The sequence below is a fragment of the Dipodomys merriami genome, unplaced genomic scaffold, assembly GCF_024711535.1.
Source record: "Dipodomys merriami isolate MVZ:Mamm:240054 unplaced genomic scaffold, mDipMer1.0.p SCAF_56, whole genome shotgun sequence".
Taxonomy (NCBI): Eukaryota; Metazoa; Chordata; class Mammalia; order Rodentia; family Heteromyidae; genus Dipodomys; species Dipodomys merriami.
The window spans coordinates 6860852-6876280 of NW_027206135.1; the positions used below are offsets into that span (position 1 = coordinate 6860852).

Below are 15429 nucleotides of genomic sequence, written 5' to 3' on the forward strand. Positions count from 1 at the left end.
TATGGAGGTTCCTCAAAAGACTAAACATAGGGGTTGGGAATGTGGCTCAGTGGTAGAGCACTTGCCTTGCATGCATGAGGCCCTGGGTTTGATTCCTCAGTACCACATAAGCAGACAAAAAAGCCAGAAGTGGCGCTGTGGCTCAAATGGTAGAGCACTAGCCTTGAGCTGAAGAGCTGAGGGACAGCGCCCAGGCCCATAGTTCAGGCTCACTACTGGACCCAAAAAAAAAAAAAAGACTAAACATAGAACTCCCCTATGATCCAGCAATCCCACTCCTGAGCATTTACCCAAAAGATCACAAAAAAAAAAAAAAAAAGACAGAAAAAAGAAAACACTGGAAGTGGTGCTGTGGCTTAAGTAGTAGAGTGCTAGCTTTGAGCAAAGAGGCTGATAGGCCCTGAGTTCAAGCCCCAGGCTGGTGGGGAAAAAAAAAATTTTAGCCAGGCATTGGTGGCTCACACTTGTAATCTTAAGTACTGAGGAGGATGAAATTTGAGGATTGAAGTTCAAAGACTGCCTGGGAAGAAAAATTGGGGAGGCTTTTATCTCTAATTAATGCTCAAAAAAGCTGTTCTACAAATGCAGCAGTGGTACTTCCTAGACTATGTTGAAAATGAACTATACTACCAACATAGAGACGGGAGGGAAAAACTGGGAAAGTGTGATGGAAGATGTGACATTGTCCAAAAAGACTTATGTAACCCCTTTGCACATCACCTTTATAAAACAATTTTTTTTTTTTTTTTGTCATGGGGCTTGAACTCTGGGCCTAGGTGCTATCCCTGAGCTCTTCAGCTCAAGGCTAGTGCTCTACCATTTCCAGTTTTCTGGTTGTTTATTGAAGATAAGTCTCATAGACTTTCCTGCCCGGGCTGGATTTGAACTGCAGTCCTCAGATCTCAGCTTCCTGAGTAGCTAGGATTACAGGTGTGAGCCACTGACACCTGGCTAAAAAAAATTTTTTTAAGCTGTTCTGGACTCATGGATCAAGTGGTAGAGTACTAGCTGCCATTGAAAAAACTAGCCAGAGTATAGGCAAGGCCATGAGTTTGAGTTCTGGTACAAGTATAGAAAAATAAGAAAAAGAAAAAGTGACAGAATATGGTTGTGAGGATTTAGGCAAGTAAAGGATGTATTTAAGTGTTACATTAGTCTGTTTTCTAGTGCTATAGCAAAATTCCTCACAGTGGGTACTTTATAAAGAGATTTGTTTCACTCTCTGGGAGGTTGAAAATTCCAGATTGGGTAGCCCCAAATGTTTGTCCTCAGGGGCTGGGAAGGTGGCTCAGTGGTAGAATGCTTGCCTTGCATGCCTGAGGCCCTGGGTTCGATTCCTCAGCACCACATAAGCAAAAAGCCGGAAGTGGCACTGTGGCTCAAGTGGTAGAGCGCTAGCCTTGAGTTGAAGAGCTGAGGGACAGCGCCCAGGACCAGAGTTCAGGCCCCACGACCGGACAAAAAAAAAAGTTTGTCCTCTTAGAAAGGCCCCCTTGGCTTGGACACAATATGGCACATGTCATCAGGATGGTAGTAAGTTTGAGAGGAAGAGATCACATGATTAAATAGGAAATCAGAGGATTCATGGGTCAAGCTTGTTCCATTTATAATAACTTAATCTCTGGGAACTAACCAATGTCCTGAGAAAACTATGTTAATCCCTTCCTAGGGTATTCCTGCTGATGACCTAATCACATTCCACTAGTCCTCATAGTTTTAAGATTTACTTAATACCATCATACCAAGGCTTCCAACTCATGAACCTTGAGAGCAAACATCCAAACCATAACCAGAATCTTGTCACATAATTAGCTTACATAAATAAATTTCATCTTTTAACAGTTGGTGATATACTTCAAAGCTAAAGCATTTGCCTGTGTACAAGGTCCTGAACATACAAGGTCCTGAGTTCAGTTCCAAGATCAGAATAATAAGATCATTGTCATTATCATTCTCATCCTCATCCTTGTGTATCTCCTATTTCCAGCTTGCATTTGTGCCTACAGCTGATTCTTTCCCTTATTTTCCTCAATCTTCTAGGGCATGATGGTGGCATGATTGTGTTTAAGCTAGAACGGGAACGGCCCGCCTATGCTGTTCATGGCAATATGCTGCATTATGTCAAGGACCGATTCTTACGTCAACTGGATTTCAATAGCTCTAAAGATGTAGCTGTGATGCAGTTGCGGAGGTAAATCTGATTTATTTCTCTTTTAAACACCTGTTAGTGACAGGTCTTTTTGCCTTTATTTGACTTTACTCCTTAAGGATAGTAGGGTGGTAAATCTAAATTGATTATACGGATGATAAGTAAATAAAATAAATCATACAAAAGTTATAGTTTCCTGTAACTCTTGCTTTCCAGCAAAATATACACAACTCTAAGCCAGAATTTTTTTTTTTTCCTGGAAACAATTAACTCTGAAGATATGGTAACCTCTGGGATGCTTGGCAAAAGGAATTGTCCTTTTGGAAAAGCCAACTGCATCAGTGCTGAAACATTCATGGTGGCAAACATTGGCATGCAGGTTTGATAACCACCCTATAGCATCACAATGATAAAAAAAAAAAAAAAAAAAAACGATAGGTTTAGGTAGAGCACTAACCTTGAGCTGAAGAGCTCAGGGACAGTGCCCAGGCCCAGAGTTCAAGCCCTATGACCGACAAAAAAAAAGGTAGTTTTATTTAAACAATCCCAGAGACATATTACATCAACTCTTACTCTGTGGTACCCACTGCAAGTATCTGTAGGAAATTGTACATAATCTCTCTCACTACAGAGAATGCTGCCCCTACCTTTTGTTGAACAATTTCATTTACACTAGGACTTGCTTTCTTGAACTTTTAAATTACAAAGCATTAAAGGAAGGAGGGGAGAAAATGCAATGGATTTTCATTACTGAATATAAAAATGACAATTATGTAAAGATTGGATATGTAGCAGATAAAGGGGTAATTCCTTTCTTCCTTTTATTCTTTTTTTTTCTTTTTTTTTAATTTAATTTTATTTTATTTGTGAACATACTGTACCTTCCTTTTATTCTTAATACCTATTTACCATTTTCTCCTTTTTCTCTCTATTAATATATGTATATCTAGTGGTTCCAAGTTTCCGGTGTTTAATATGTCTTACAATCCAGCAGAAAATGCAGTCCTACTGTGTACAGTAAGTACCTTATGGAATCTAATTTCTCATTTTCCATTATGCCCTTTCCATTTCTTTTTTTTTTGGGGGGGGGTCCAGTCGTGGAGCCTGAACTCTGGGCCTGGGCGCTGTTCCTCTGCTCTTCAGCTCAAGGCTAGCGCTCTACCACTTGAGCCACAGCTCCACTTCCGGCTTTTTTCTTATGTGGTGCTGAGGAATTGAACCCAGGGCCTCGAGCATGCAAGGCAAGTGCTCTACCACTGAGCCACCTTCCCAGCCCAACCCTTTCCATTTCTTTTTATTTTTTATTTTTTATTTTTGGGTCTGGTCGTGGGGCCTGAACTCTGGGCCTGGGCGCTGTCCCTCAGCTCTTCAGCACAAGGCTAGCGCTCTACCACTTGAGCTACAGTGCTTTTTTTATTTTTGCTTATGTGGTGCTGGGGAATCGAACCCAGGGCCTCATGCATGCAAGGCAAGTGCTCTACCACTGAGCCACCTTCCCAGCCCCAACCCTTTCCATTTCTTATGCCCTTAGAGCATATCTAATATCTAATGACTTACTAAGAGTTGTTTATTTTTGTTGGTAATACTGGGGTTTGAACTCAGGGCCTCCCACTTGCTAGGCTGGTACTCTACCGCTTGAGCTGCATCTACAGCCATTTTTGATGGGATGTGTGTATATGTATGTATGTACACACATGCGCCCATGCTGCTGCTAGGGCTTAAACTCAAGGCCTTACGCTCTCACTTAGCTTTTTCCACTCATGGCTAGCTTGCTATCACTTGAGCCATTCTGGATTTTTGCTGGTTAATTGGAGATAAGAGTGAGGATTTGTGTAACTGAACTGACCCAAAACCTTGATTCTCCCACTCTCAGCCTCCCAAGTAGACAGGATTATAGGCTTGAGCCACCAGCAGCTAGCTTATTGGGAACTATTACTGAATATTTTGCAAGAGCTTATGCTCTTGGCTCAAACTTAGGTAGGCTTCAGTAGTCATAAATATTAAGAGTTTGTGAGGCTGGGAATGTGGCTTAGTGGTAGAGTGCTTGCCTCGCATACATGAAGCTCTGGGTTCGATTCCTCAGTACCACATACACAGGAAAAGCCAGAAGTGGTGCTGTGGCTCAAGTGGTAGAGTGACAGCCTTGAGCAAAAGAAGCTCCGGGAGGGCTGGGAAGGTGGCTCAGTGGTAGAGTGCTTGCCTTGCATGCATGAGGCCCTGGGTTCGATTCCTCAGCACCATATAAGCAAAAAGATAAAAAGCCGGAAGTGGCACTGTGACTCAAGCAGTAGAGTGCTAGCCTTGAGCTAAACAGCTGAGGGACAGCGCCCAGGCCCAGAGTTCAGACCCCACGACTGGACCAAAAAAAAAAAAAAAAGCAGCAGCTCAGGGACAGTGCCAAGGCCCAGATTTCAAGCACCAGGACTGGCCAAAAAAAAAAAAAAAAAAGTTTGTGAAATAGATCCTTTCTAAGGCTGATAGCATCTAAACTTAATGAAATCTCAAAATCAATAACACAGATCACTGAAAATGATTGAAAAGAATGTTTATAACTATTTCCTGTGCAAAAGAGATGTTTAAACTGGTTACTATCCTTGTGAAAAAATAGAACTAAATTTTAGGGTTTTTTTGACAGTTACTGGGGTTTGAGCCTAGAGCTATGAACTTTCTCAGGAGGTGCTCTTCTTCCTGAGCCATGTCCCCAGCCCAAGACCTGTGCTTTGTAAAGGAATTCTTTTCAGAGTAATTGCCTTCAGAGTCATCAGAGCCATTCCCAGTTCTTATCACATAATTTTGGAGGAAAAATCTAATTTTAAGAATTGTTTTATAATTATTAATTGTTTTACAGAGGAGTTACCATTTCATAAGTCATGTGATGAGTACAATTGAATTCAGGCCCTTGTGACTGCTAGGCTAGACACTCTACCAGTTGAGTCACACCTCAACACCTCTCCCTCTTTTTGTGTGCCAGTACTGGGGCTTGAGCTCTGAGCTCTGGCCTTTTCACACAAGGCTGGTACTCTACCACTAGAGCCACATCTTTTCTTCTGGCTTTTTGCTGGTTAATTGGAGATTAGAACTGAAATTTATCTACCCAAATTGGCTGCAATCCTCACATCTCATTCTCCTGAGTAGCTAGGATTACAAGTATGAATCCCTGTCACCTAGCTTCCTTTTTTGTTATTTTTGAGGTAGGATTTTTACTTTTCTCCTACACTGGCCTCAAGCTGTAGTACCCTATCTCTGCTTCCCATGTATCTAAGATTATGAGCTTAAGCCACCTTGCTGAATTGAAAACTCTCTTCCATATAACTTCTAATATCTAATTTTAGTCCTTCTCTAATATCTCACAGTCTCATATTCTCTTGGCAATTTTCTTTAATATCTTTTCTTTGGTGTATTTTTTTTCTTTCAAAAAGACTTTTGATATAACAAGTATACTTAGATGGAACACCAGAATCTCAGCTCCTTAAGTCTTTTTTTTTTTGGGGGGGGGGTCCGGTTGTGGGGCCTGAACTCTGGGCCTGGGCGCTGTCCCTCAGCTCTTCAGCTCAAGGCTAGCGCTCTACCACTTGAGCCACAGCGCCACTTCCGGCTTTTTTTGTTTTGCTTATGTGGTGCTGAGGAATCGAACCCAGGGCCTCATGCATACAAGGCAAGCGCTCTACCACTGAGCCACCTTCCCAGCCCCCTTAATCTTTTAATTCATGGATTAGACAACAATACTTGATTTCATTTTTTGGGAGGAGGGGGGTCCAGTCGTGGGGCCTGAACAGTGGGCCTGGGCGCTGTCCCTCAGCATTTCAGCTCAAGGCTGTCACTCTACCACTTGAGCCACAGCGCCACTTCGGCTTTTTTCTTTTTTTCTCTGCTTATGTGGTACTGAGGAATCGAACCCAGGGCCTCATGCATGCCAGGCAAGCGCTCTACCACTGAGCCATCTTCCCAGCCCCTTGATTTCATTTTGGATCTTCAGAGGATAAAGAAAATAAAATAACATCAAAGCTGAGTTGTTTAAGAGCCCTACAACTAGCTCTTATATGTAACATTCAAATATCCTATGGGTAAAGGATGACAAAAGTATATTCTCATGTTGTCTGTGGAGTGGAACTGTTTTCTCTTATCAGAATAAACTGGTATCTTGGGTGCCTCTCATTAACATTTTAATTTCCCATTTTCCTCTACAGAGAGCTAGCAATTTAGAGAATAGTACCTATGATCTGTATACCATCCCCAAAGATGCCGACTCCCAGAATCCTGATGGTAGGTATTCTCTTTGTCTGCCTCACTCTGCTTCCAGCTCTCCTCACCATTATCGTCACTTCTTTTCAAGTAGTTCACATTCCATCCCAAACCATGGCCACATCACTCACATATTTGGCAGGTATTGCTGACAGTTGCATCAGAGGCAACCATGATGTGAAATATTCATGTTCTGCCTCCATTTTATTACCCCAGCTAGATATATATATTTTATAATTTGGTTATTAGAAACTCTCCATTTTATCTTTCAGCACAGCATGTTACCCTAGTTTATTGTTAGTTGATATGACTTTCACCCTGGTAGTTTCATTTATTTAAAAATGTAGTTCCAATCTTGCAATGTCTCATCCTGGGACTAGGGATTTATGCTCTCTCATCCATATCCAGATCCGATTTGCTTCCTTTTGCATGTCAAAAAGATGAGGCTGCTAACAGCTCCATACCCCACCTGGGATCCCAGGATCCAGCTGAGACCCCTCCTACCTCTTCCATCACCACCATGGCTTGGTGATGTTCTTACTATTAGAACTTGCTGACAGCACATTCTCAGAGTCACTATAACTCTTGCTTCAGCTCCTCTCCTCTCAATGTACTTCCTGCAGTAGTCTATAGACATACCAAGTCAGAGGCTTATCCCACAAGGCCCCTTTTACTATATTTTGGTATTTTAGAGCCCCTCTACGTAGTACCAGGAATTATTTTGTTAGCTCTCTCCCTTTCTCTCTCTCTCTCTCTCTCTCTCTCTCTCCCATTCATTATTGTTAATACTTCTCATGCTATTCCTTTTCTCTTTTTTTTCTTTTTCTTTCCTCCTTCCTTTTTGTTTTGTTCCCTGCCCTCCTCTTTCCCTTCCTTTTCCTCTCTGCTCCTTACCAGTGTCTTGTTAGAGACTCAGGATTCTCCTACCTCCTAGGTGCTTGCTTAAATGCATCTACCACCATGCCCAGATTGAGTCACTTTCTTTTGAATGTGATCATATGAAAGAGAAAACCCATATGTATGTGATAGTCATAAATCAAAGTCTTCTTTATAAATTACGCCATTTCTAACTAAATCTTATTATTTCTTTTTTCCTACTTTGTATCCTTATTTAAAACTCATGTCTTTTCTGATATACTTTTCTTTGATGGGGATAATAACTAAAGCCTAATGATAGAAGGAGGAAAAGAAAGCAGAAGCTAGAGTAGTATGGTTCTGTGGCATCTGAAAATGGAAGTATGGTTTGTAAGTTACCTGACACTGCAGGTGCCTAAAAACTAACAAGGCAAGTCTGGCCATTATGTTCTGGGGCTTGTACCATAGATAAAAGAATTTATCAGTGAGTCCTTTACAAGCTTCTCAGAGAATAGTTTCCTCTCCGAAATTCTAATCAGCTGTGGAATTGAGAAACAGTTTATAATTTCCCTTCAGAGTAATAATGGTAGGTTGACATTTAGAGAGCAACAGCTTGGTGATAAGTTCTGCCCAGTATCTCAATGGCCTGTCAAGATTTAGTTGGGAGTGCTCTGACCCACCCTACCCTACTAGGAAGCCTGCATTTGCATGTTAAATGCAGCTGAGCAGCTGCGTCCTGGAGAGGGGGCTCTGTCTCTCTCCAGCTTGTTTAGATAGGAGGTCCTACAACATTGACAGGCTGCTTGCTGGGCCCCAGCTTGGCCAGGGAGGCCTTGCTCGTTAGCTTGATGGAGTGTGCTGTCTCCCAAGATGGGCAGCCCTTCTGCCAGTACTTGGTGTTGGCTGAAATGTAGCCACTTGGCCTAGAGAAAAGAGACTTGGCAGGGGTGGGGGTTGGAGTTTGGAGGGGCCTGGTGGGGAAAAGTCACTGAATAGCCTCAGGTTATAGCTGAATTAGTTAGAAAGCAGCTGATGGCAAAGCCAAAATGGCAGCCAACAAGACTGGCAGCTCCATGGCACCTGACTCTGTCACCTGCCAGTGGCTCACCACATGCTCCCGCCCTTTGGTTTTGTTCTCCTCAGCCCCTGAAGGGAAACGATCCTCAGGCCTGACAGCCGTTTGGGTTGCTAGGAATCGATTTGCTGTCCTGGATCGGATGCATTCGGTGAGTTAAAACTAAAAATGAAAACCAGTCTGAAGAGTGATTGTGGTGGCAGTGGTCGGTGTTTACAGAATAATGAGCACTGTTTTTTTTTACCTACTCTCCCCAAGGAAGCCGTGGTCCTCATGTATTAGCTCTTGATCTATCCGTAGCTATACCAGTCTCCCTGGAGAAATGACTTTACAGTTGATTTGATTGGGTTGCTAATCAGTGTAGCCCAGGACTTAACATCCAAGCTAAAATCTCTCAACTATAAGAGCCAAAAACATCATCAGATTTCAAGCAGTGGATCTCCTTCCTTGTCCTACTCCCTCCATGGTATATGAAATATAATAGAGATAAGTGGAACATATTAAAGATAAGCAAAGCTCTCACAAGAAAATAGGTAACAAAATTTAAGGTCAGGAAATGGTGGGGGGGGGGTTTCCCTTTGATTAAGAACCTCAGACTCTTAATTGGATTTCATAGGATGGTATTTTTTGTGGCTTTTTTAAACTTTTTTTGTCTTAAAAAAAATACTGGGCGTTGGTGGCTCACGCCTGTGATCCTAGCTACTCAGGAGGATGTGATCTGAGGATCACGGTTCAAAGCCAGCCCAGGCAGGAAAGTCTGTGAAACTCTTATCGCCAATAAACCACCAGAAAACTGGAAGTGGCACTGTGGCTCAAGTGGTAGAGCACTCCCCTGGAGCTGAAGAGCTCAGGGACAGTGCCCAGGCCCAGAGTTCAAGCCCCATGACCAATCAAAAACAAAACAAAAAACAAAAAGTAGGTCTTACCCTCAAAGGGATCTTGGAATGATCTACCTAATGTGTGAGTAACTTGGATAGAGGAAAAAGAAATTCACTTATTGAAGCTCAAGAACAATTGGTAAGAGACAGTGTCAGTGGCTATCATCATATATATATGCTTCTCTCTCTTTTTTTTTGCACAATTTCATTTTTATCTCCAGTAGCAAAATACAGATCATGAATCAGGAGAGAAACGGCATTCTTGAATAAATAAAACTGCCACAGCCCTTTGAGTTCTCACTGAAGTACACACTTGTGTGCGGTTAGCTCAGAACAGCTGATTTCTTCCAAGGTCTTAGCTGAGAAATACCTTATCTGTCACAGAACACTGAAGCAAGGCAAAGGATCATACAACACTGGCATCTGGGGAACTGCACCCATCTTTTCACTTCCCCACTCCTGCAATCCATGCTGCCCCATTCATTCTAAGTCAGGTTGTCATCAGCAAGCGCGTCCCCTTCCCCCCCTCCCCCCCCCCCCCAAGCATCAGCACAAACTGACAAACATCCTAGGAGATCGCCATGGTCGATCCAATGGGGAAAAAAGTGAAGTCATAACCTGCATATATGCTTCTCTTAACCTCATCTTTTGTGTTCATTTCAGCTTCTGATCAAGAATCTGAAGAATGAGATCACCAAAAAGGTGCAGGTGCCCAACTGTGATGAGATCTTCTATGCTGGCACAGGCAACCTCCTGCTTCGAGATGCAGATTCAATCACACTCTTTGATGTACAACAGAAACGGTAATGTGATAAGTGCTTTTATTAGGAGCATATATTGAAGGAGAGTGGGTATGTTTATTTAGTAGGAGCTTTTTGCCGCGACAGGAATTTTCCATATAACTTTTGTACCTATGACACTATAACACTAAGACTCGGGGCTGGGAAGGTGGCTCAGTGGTAGAGCGCTTGCCTTGCATGCATGAGGCCCTGGGTTCGATTCCTCAGCACCACATATGCAAAAAGAAAAAAGCCGGAAGTGGCGCTGTAGCTCAAGTGGTAGAGCGCTTGCCTTGAGCTGAAGAGCTGAGGGACAGCGCCCAGGCCCAGAGTTCAGGCCCCACGACTGAACCCAAAAAAAATAAATAAATAAAAATAAAAAAACACTAAGACTCTATGCATATTTTTCTCTTTAGTATTCTCCACTCCGTGTGTGTGTGTGTGTGTGTGTGTGTGTGTGTGTGTGTGTGTGTGTGTGTGTGTGTGTGTGTGTGTGTGTGTGTGTGTGTGTGTGTGTGTGTGTGTGTGTGTGTGTGTGTGTGTGTGTGTGTGTGTGTGTGTGTGTGTGTGTGTGTGTGTGTGTGTGTGTGTGTGTGTGTGTGTGTGTGTGCTCAAAGCTACTAGCACTCAACTACTTGAGCCACAGTTCTACTTCCAGCTTTTTGATTACTTGGAGATAAGATTCTGACAGACTCTTAACTGCCAAGGATGGCTTTCAACCACAGTCCTTAGATCTCAGCCTCCTGAGTAGCTAGGATTATAGGTGTGAGCTACTTGTGGCTGACTATATTTTTGTAATACTTACATGAAAAAAGAATGCTGTAGGACTTTACAGTGAGGTACACAGATGAATAGCACAGTTCTTACACTTAAATGATCTTACAATTTGGTGGTAAAAACAGATATATGAAAGTTCCTAAAAATATGAGGGTTTGCTCTTTGTATGATTAGAGATATATTTAGCTTTCCACATTCTGCTACAATTTGTATGCTTGAAGACAACTACATACACCTCAGCAGGGCCCACCTTGGGGGCTGCAGATCAGACTGTCACTTGAGAGTGTTTCTGTTTTTAAGTTGTCCTTCTTGAAATGACTGTTAAAAGCTAAGATAAATTACATTGCATTTATTTTATATTCTTCGTTGAAATAAAACCTAATTGACTTTGCTTTAAAAAAAAATGTACATACATAGCTGGGCACTGGTGGCTCACGCCTGTAATCCTAGCAACTCAGGAGGCTGAGATCTGAGGATCACGGTTCAAAGCCAGCCCAGGCAGAGAAGTCCATGAGACTCTTATCTCCAGTAAACCACCAGAAAACCAAAAGTGGCACTTTGGCTTAAGTAACCAACCAACAAACAAAAGGTAGGTGTGTGTGTGTGTGTGTGTGTGTGTGTGTGTGTGTGTGTGTGTGTGTGTGTGTGTGTGTGTGTGTGTGTGTGTGTGTGTGTGTGTGTGTGTGTGTGTGTGTGTGTGTGTGTGTGTGTGTGTGTGTGTGTGTGTGTGTGTGTGTGTGTGTGTGTGTCTTAGTGGTAGAGTGCTTGCCTTGCCTAGCATGCATGAAGCCCTGCATGAAGCCCTGGGTTCAATTCCTCAGTACTACATAAATAGAAAAAGCTGGAAGTGGTACTGTGGCGTAAGTGGTAGAGTGCTAGCCTTGAGCAAAAGAAGCTCAGGGACAGTGCCCAGGCCCTGAGTTCAAGCCCTACGACTAGCAAAAAAAAAAAAAAAAAAAAAAAAAATGTGAGCCAAAATATTTTAAGTAACTGAGTTAATACACAGGAATATTTATTTGGTATTAACGTTGCAAAGTTAGAGAAGAAAAGGGACATAGGTCATAGCTTGAGACAAGGGAGTCAAGTCCATTCATGTTTGCCCTTCTCTCTGTATCTCAGGACTCTGGCATCTGTGAATATATCTAAGGTGAAATATGTCATCTGGTCAGCAGACATGTCTCATGTAGCACTACTAGCTAAACATGGTAAGTCTTTGTTATATCCACCCTGATTTAGAGCCCAATGTCTCCCCTATTCTCCCTGCCAGTCTACTGCACTCACCCTATCCAACAGAACACTCATGCCCTTTGCCTCTTACAGCCATTGTGATCTGTAACCGCAAACTGGACGCTCTGTGTAATATTCATGAGAACATTCGTGTCAAGAGTGGGGCCTGGGATGAGAGTGGGGTATTTATCTATACCACAAGCAACCACATCAAATATGCTGTCACCACTGGGTAAGTCAATTATCTGGGATACAAAATGGAAGAAGGTGGCTTTTCAAAGGATATAACAAGTCTCTTGCGATTTTCTTCATGAAAAAATCTTTATCTGCCATATATTATGTGCTAGAGGCATCAGCACATTTTCTTTCAACTCTCAAAATTGTGAAATATAATCCAAATGTAGAAAATTGCATTAGTTATAAATATATAGTAGCTAAGTTCTGGAGTAACTAACTTCTGTGTAACTTCCACCCAAGTCAAGAAATAGAATAGTTCTGACATCCAAAAAGTCCTTTGCCATATGCTCCTCATTGATCCAAACCCTCTCTTTCCATCTAAAACTAACAGTATTCTGCTTTTTGTAGTATTTTTTTCTTGTTTTCTCCATTTTTTTTTTTGGGGGGTCCGGTTGTGGGGCCTGAACTCTGGGCCTGGGCACTGTCCCTCAGCTCTTCAGCTCAAGGCTAGCACTCTACCACTTGAGCCACAGCACCACTTCTGGCTTTTTTCTTTTTGCGTATATGGTGCTGAGGAATCGAACCCAGGGCCTCGATCATGCAAGGCAAGCTCTCTACCACTGAGCCAATTTCCCAGCCCCTTCTCCATTGTTTTGCCACCCAGTTTTGTCTTATTATGACTTAGTTTTGTCTGATTTTGAACTTGATATAAGTGAAATCATTTCAAATTTATTATTTTATGTCTTACTCAATATTTTCTTCATAAGATTCATCCTAGCCAGGTGATGGTGACTCACACCTGTAATCCTAGCTACTCAGTAGGCTGAGATCTGAGGATCATGGTTCAAAGCCAGCCTGGGCAGGAAAGTCCATGAGACTCTTATCTCCAGTTAACCACCAGAAGACAGGAAGTGGTGTTGTGGCTCAAGTGGTATAGCTTGAGCTGAAGAGCTCAGGAACAGGGCCCAGGCCCAAAGTTCAAGTCCCACAACTGACAAGAAAAAAAGAAAAAAAAGATTCATCCAAGGCTGGCTATGCTGTCCCAACACTCAGGAGGTAGAAACAGGAAGGTAGTGAATTTAAGGCCAATCTAGACTGTGTAGTAAGACCTTGTTTAAAAAGAAAAGAAAGTGGGGTGCCTGTGGCTCATACCTGTAATCCTAGCTACTCAGGAGTTGAGATCGGAGGATCATAGATCAAAGCCAGCCCAGGCAGGAAAATCTGTGAGACTCTTATCTCCAAGAAACCTTCAGAAAACCAGAAGTGGCACTGTGGCTGAAGTGGTAGAGTGCTCACCTTGAGCTGAAGAGCTATGGGACAGTGCTCAAGCCTAGAGTTCAAGCCCCATGACCGACCAAAAAAAATTCTTCCATGTTGTACCACTTATTCATTCCTATTGTTGATAGTATTCTGTTTTATATCATTTGTCATTCATAATGTTTTCTGGTGTGTGTGTACATTCATTTCTCTAGAGTATATTCCCTTGGTAACTTGCTAGACCTTTGAATGTAAATGTTTTCACACTTACTAGTTAATGTGAAATTACATTCCAAAATGTTCTTTTGCTGGGCATGGCTCTATTGCCTAACAAGTACAAACCCCTTAATTCAAACACTAATACTGACAAAAAAAGCAAACAATAAAAGTGACGCAATGGTCCCACTAGCTGTCATGTCCACCAGTATTGTATACATTTCCTTGCTTGTAATCTTAACAATACCTGGCTTTGGTACACTTCTATTTTTGTCCATCTGGTGGTTTTAAATCTTTACTTTTTTTTTAATTGAGTTTATTTATTTGATTCCTACATATGTATAGGTAATAATCCTGTATCAGAACGATTTCAAATAATACAATCTTTTGTTTTATAGAATATCTTCTGATTCTTTTTTTTGTGTGGTTAACCTTTTTGCAACAGAAGCTCTCAATTTTAATGTAGCTAAACTTACTAAACAAATCAGATGCTGTGTCCTGTTTAAAATATTTTTCTTAGCCTCCAAAATCAGAGATATTCTATTACCTTCTCTTATAAAAACGATAGTTTTGCCTTTTATATAGGACTAATTTCTATCTGAAGTTGATTTTTGTGTATTATATGAGGTATCAAAGATCAATTTGGCATTTTGCACAATTAACACAGTTGGCCAGCATCATTTATTCAAAAATCCAACCTTTCCCCATTGTTTGTATTTTTGTCATGCATTAATTATATATGCATGTGTATGTGTGTGTTTTGTTTTGTTTTGTTTTTTTGTCAGTCTCGGGGCCTGAACTCTGGGCCTGGGCACTGTCCCTCAGCTCTTCAGCTCAAGGCTAGCGCTGTACCATTTGAGCCACTGCACCACTACCAGCTTTATTCTATACTGTCTTAACTACTATTGTAGCTTCATGATAAATCTTCACATCTAATAAAATAGATCCTCTAACCTTTCCCATTTTGTTTACTTCTTGAAGTTTTTAGGCTATTTTCAAATCTTGCCTTCTCATATGTTTTCTTAAGCAATATTGTGAAATGCCATACAATATAAAACAAGTCATAAAACTTACTGTAATTTTGGTTAGGGTTGCATTAAATCTATGTCAGTTTGTGAGTAGTTATTTTTAATTCTAATTTGTAAAGATTTACTATCTCCTCGTTCATTTATGTTTTCTGAAGTGTCTTTCAATGAAGTTTTACAATTTTCTCTATAGAGATGCTGCATTTCTTTGATTAGATTTATTAAGCTCTTGATAGTTGTTTTTTGTTGTTGGTGGGGGTTTTTTTTGTTTTTTTTTTTTGGGGGGGGGGTCCATTCGTGGGGCCTGAACTCTGGGCCTGGGCGCTGTCCCTCAGCTCTTCAGCTCAAGGCTAGCGCTCTACCACTTGAACCACAGCACCACTTCCGGCTTTTTTCTTTTTGCTTATGTGATGCTAAGGAATAGAACCCAGGGCCTCATGCATGCAAGGCAAGCGCTCTACCACTGAGCCATCTTCCCAGCATGGCGGTGTTTTTTGTGGGTTGTTTTGTTTTTGGCCAGCCCTGAATTCAGGGCCTGGACACTGGCCCTGAGCCTGTGCTCAGGGCTAGTGCTCTACTTCTTGAGCCACAGCACCACTTCAGACTTTTTCTGAGGAATCGAACCCAGGGCTTCATGCATGCTAGGCAAGCACTGTACCATTAAGCCACCTTCCCAGCCCCTTGATAGTTTTTTAAAATATTATTTGTAAATGGGTAAAATCCACTAATTTTCCAATTTTCCTTGATATTTTAGAAGGACAATTAGGTTTTT

The 15429-nt window shown here is 41.8% G+C and overlaps 1 protein-coding gene and 1 non-coding gene across 3 annotated transcripts in view; one reads left to right on the forward strand and one right to left on the reverse strand.

Moving 5' to 3' along the window:
- Copa (COPI coat complex subunit alpha) overlaps positions 1 to 15429 on the forward strand; it is a 54879-nt gene that overhangs the window by 22542 nt on the left and 16908 nt on the right. The window contains exons 11-17 of one of the 2 annotated variants that reach the window (XM_070000279.1): positions 2041 to 2191; positions 3100 to 3166; positions 6337 to 6412; positions 8390 to 8472; positions 9863 to 10002; positions 11875 to 11960; positions 12049 to 12214. In XM_070000279.1, coding sequence (XP_069856380.1) covers positions 2041 to 2191; positions 3100 to 3166; positions 6337 to 6412; positions 8390 to 8472; positions 9863 to 10002; positions 11875 to 11960; positions 12049 to 12214 — 769 coding nt within the window. The remainder of the gene's footprint in view (positions 1 to 2040; positions 2192 to 3099; positions 3167 to 6336; positions 6413 to 8389; positions 8473 to 9862; positions 10003 to 11874; positions 11961 to 12048; positions 12215 to 15429) is intronic. The other variant, XM_070000280.1, reaches the window with a different exon arrangement.
- On the reverse strand, positions 9737 to 9827 carry LOC138812261 (small nucleolar SNORD12/SNORD106). The gene has a single exon (XR_011367579.1). It is a non-coding gene; the product is annotated as a small nucleolar SNORD12/SNORD106 (small nucleolar RNA).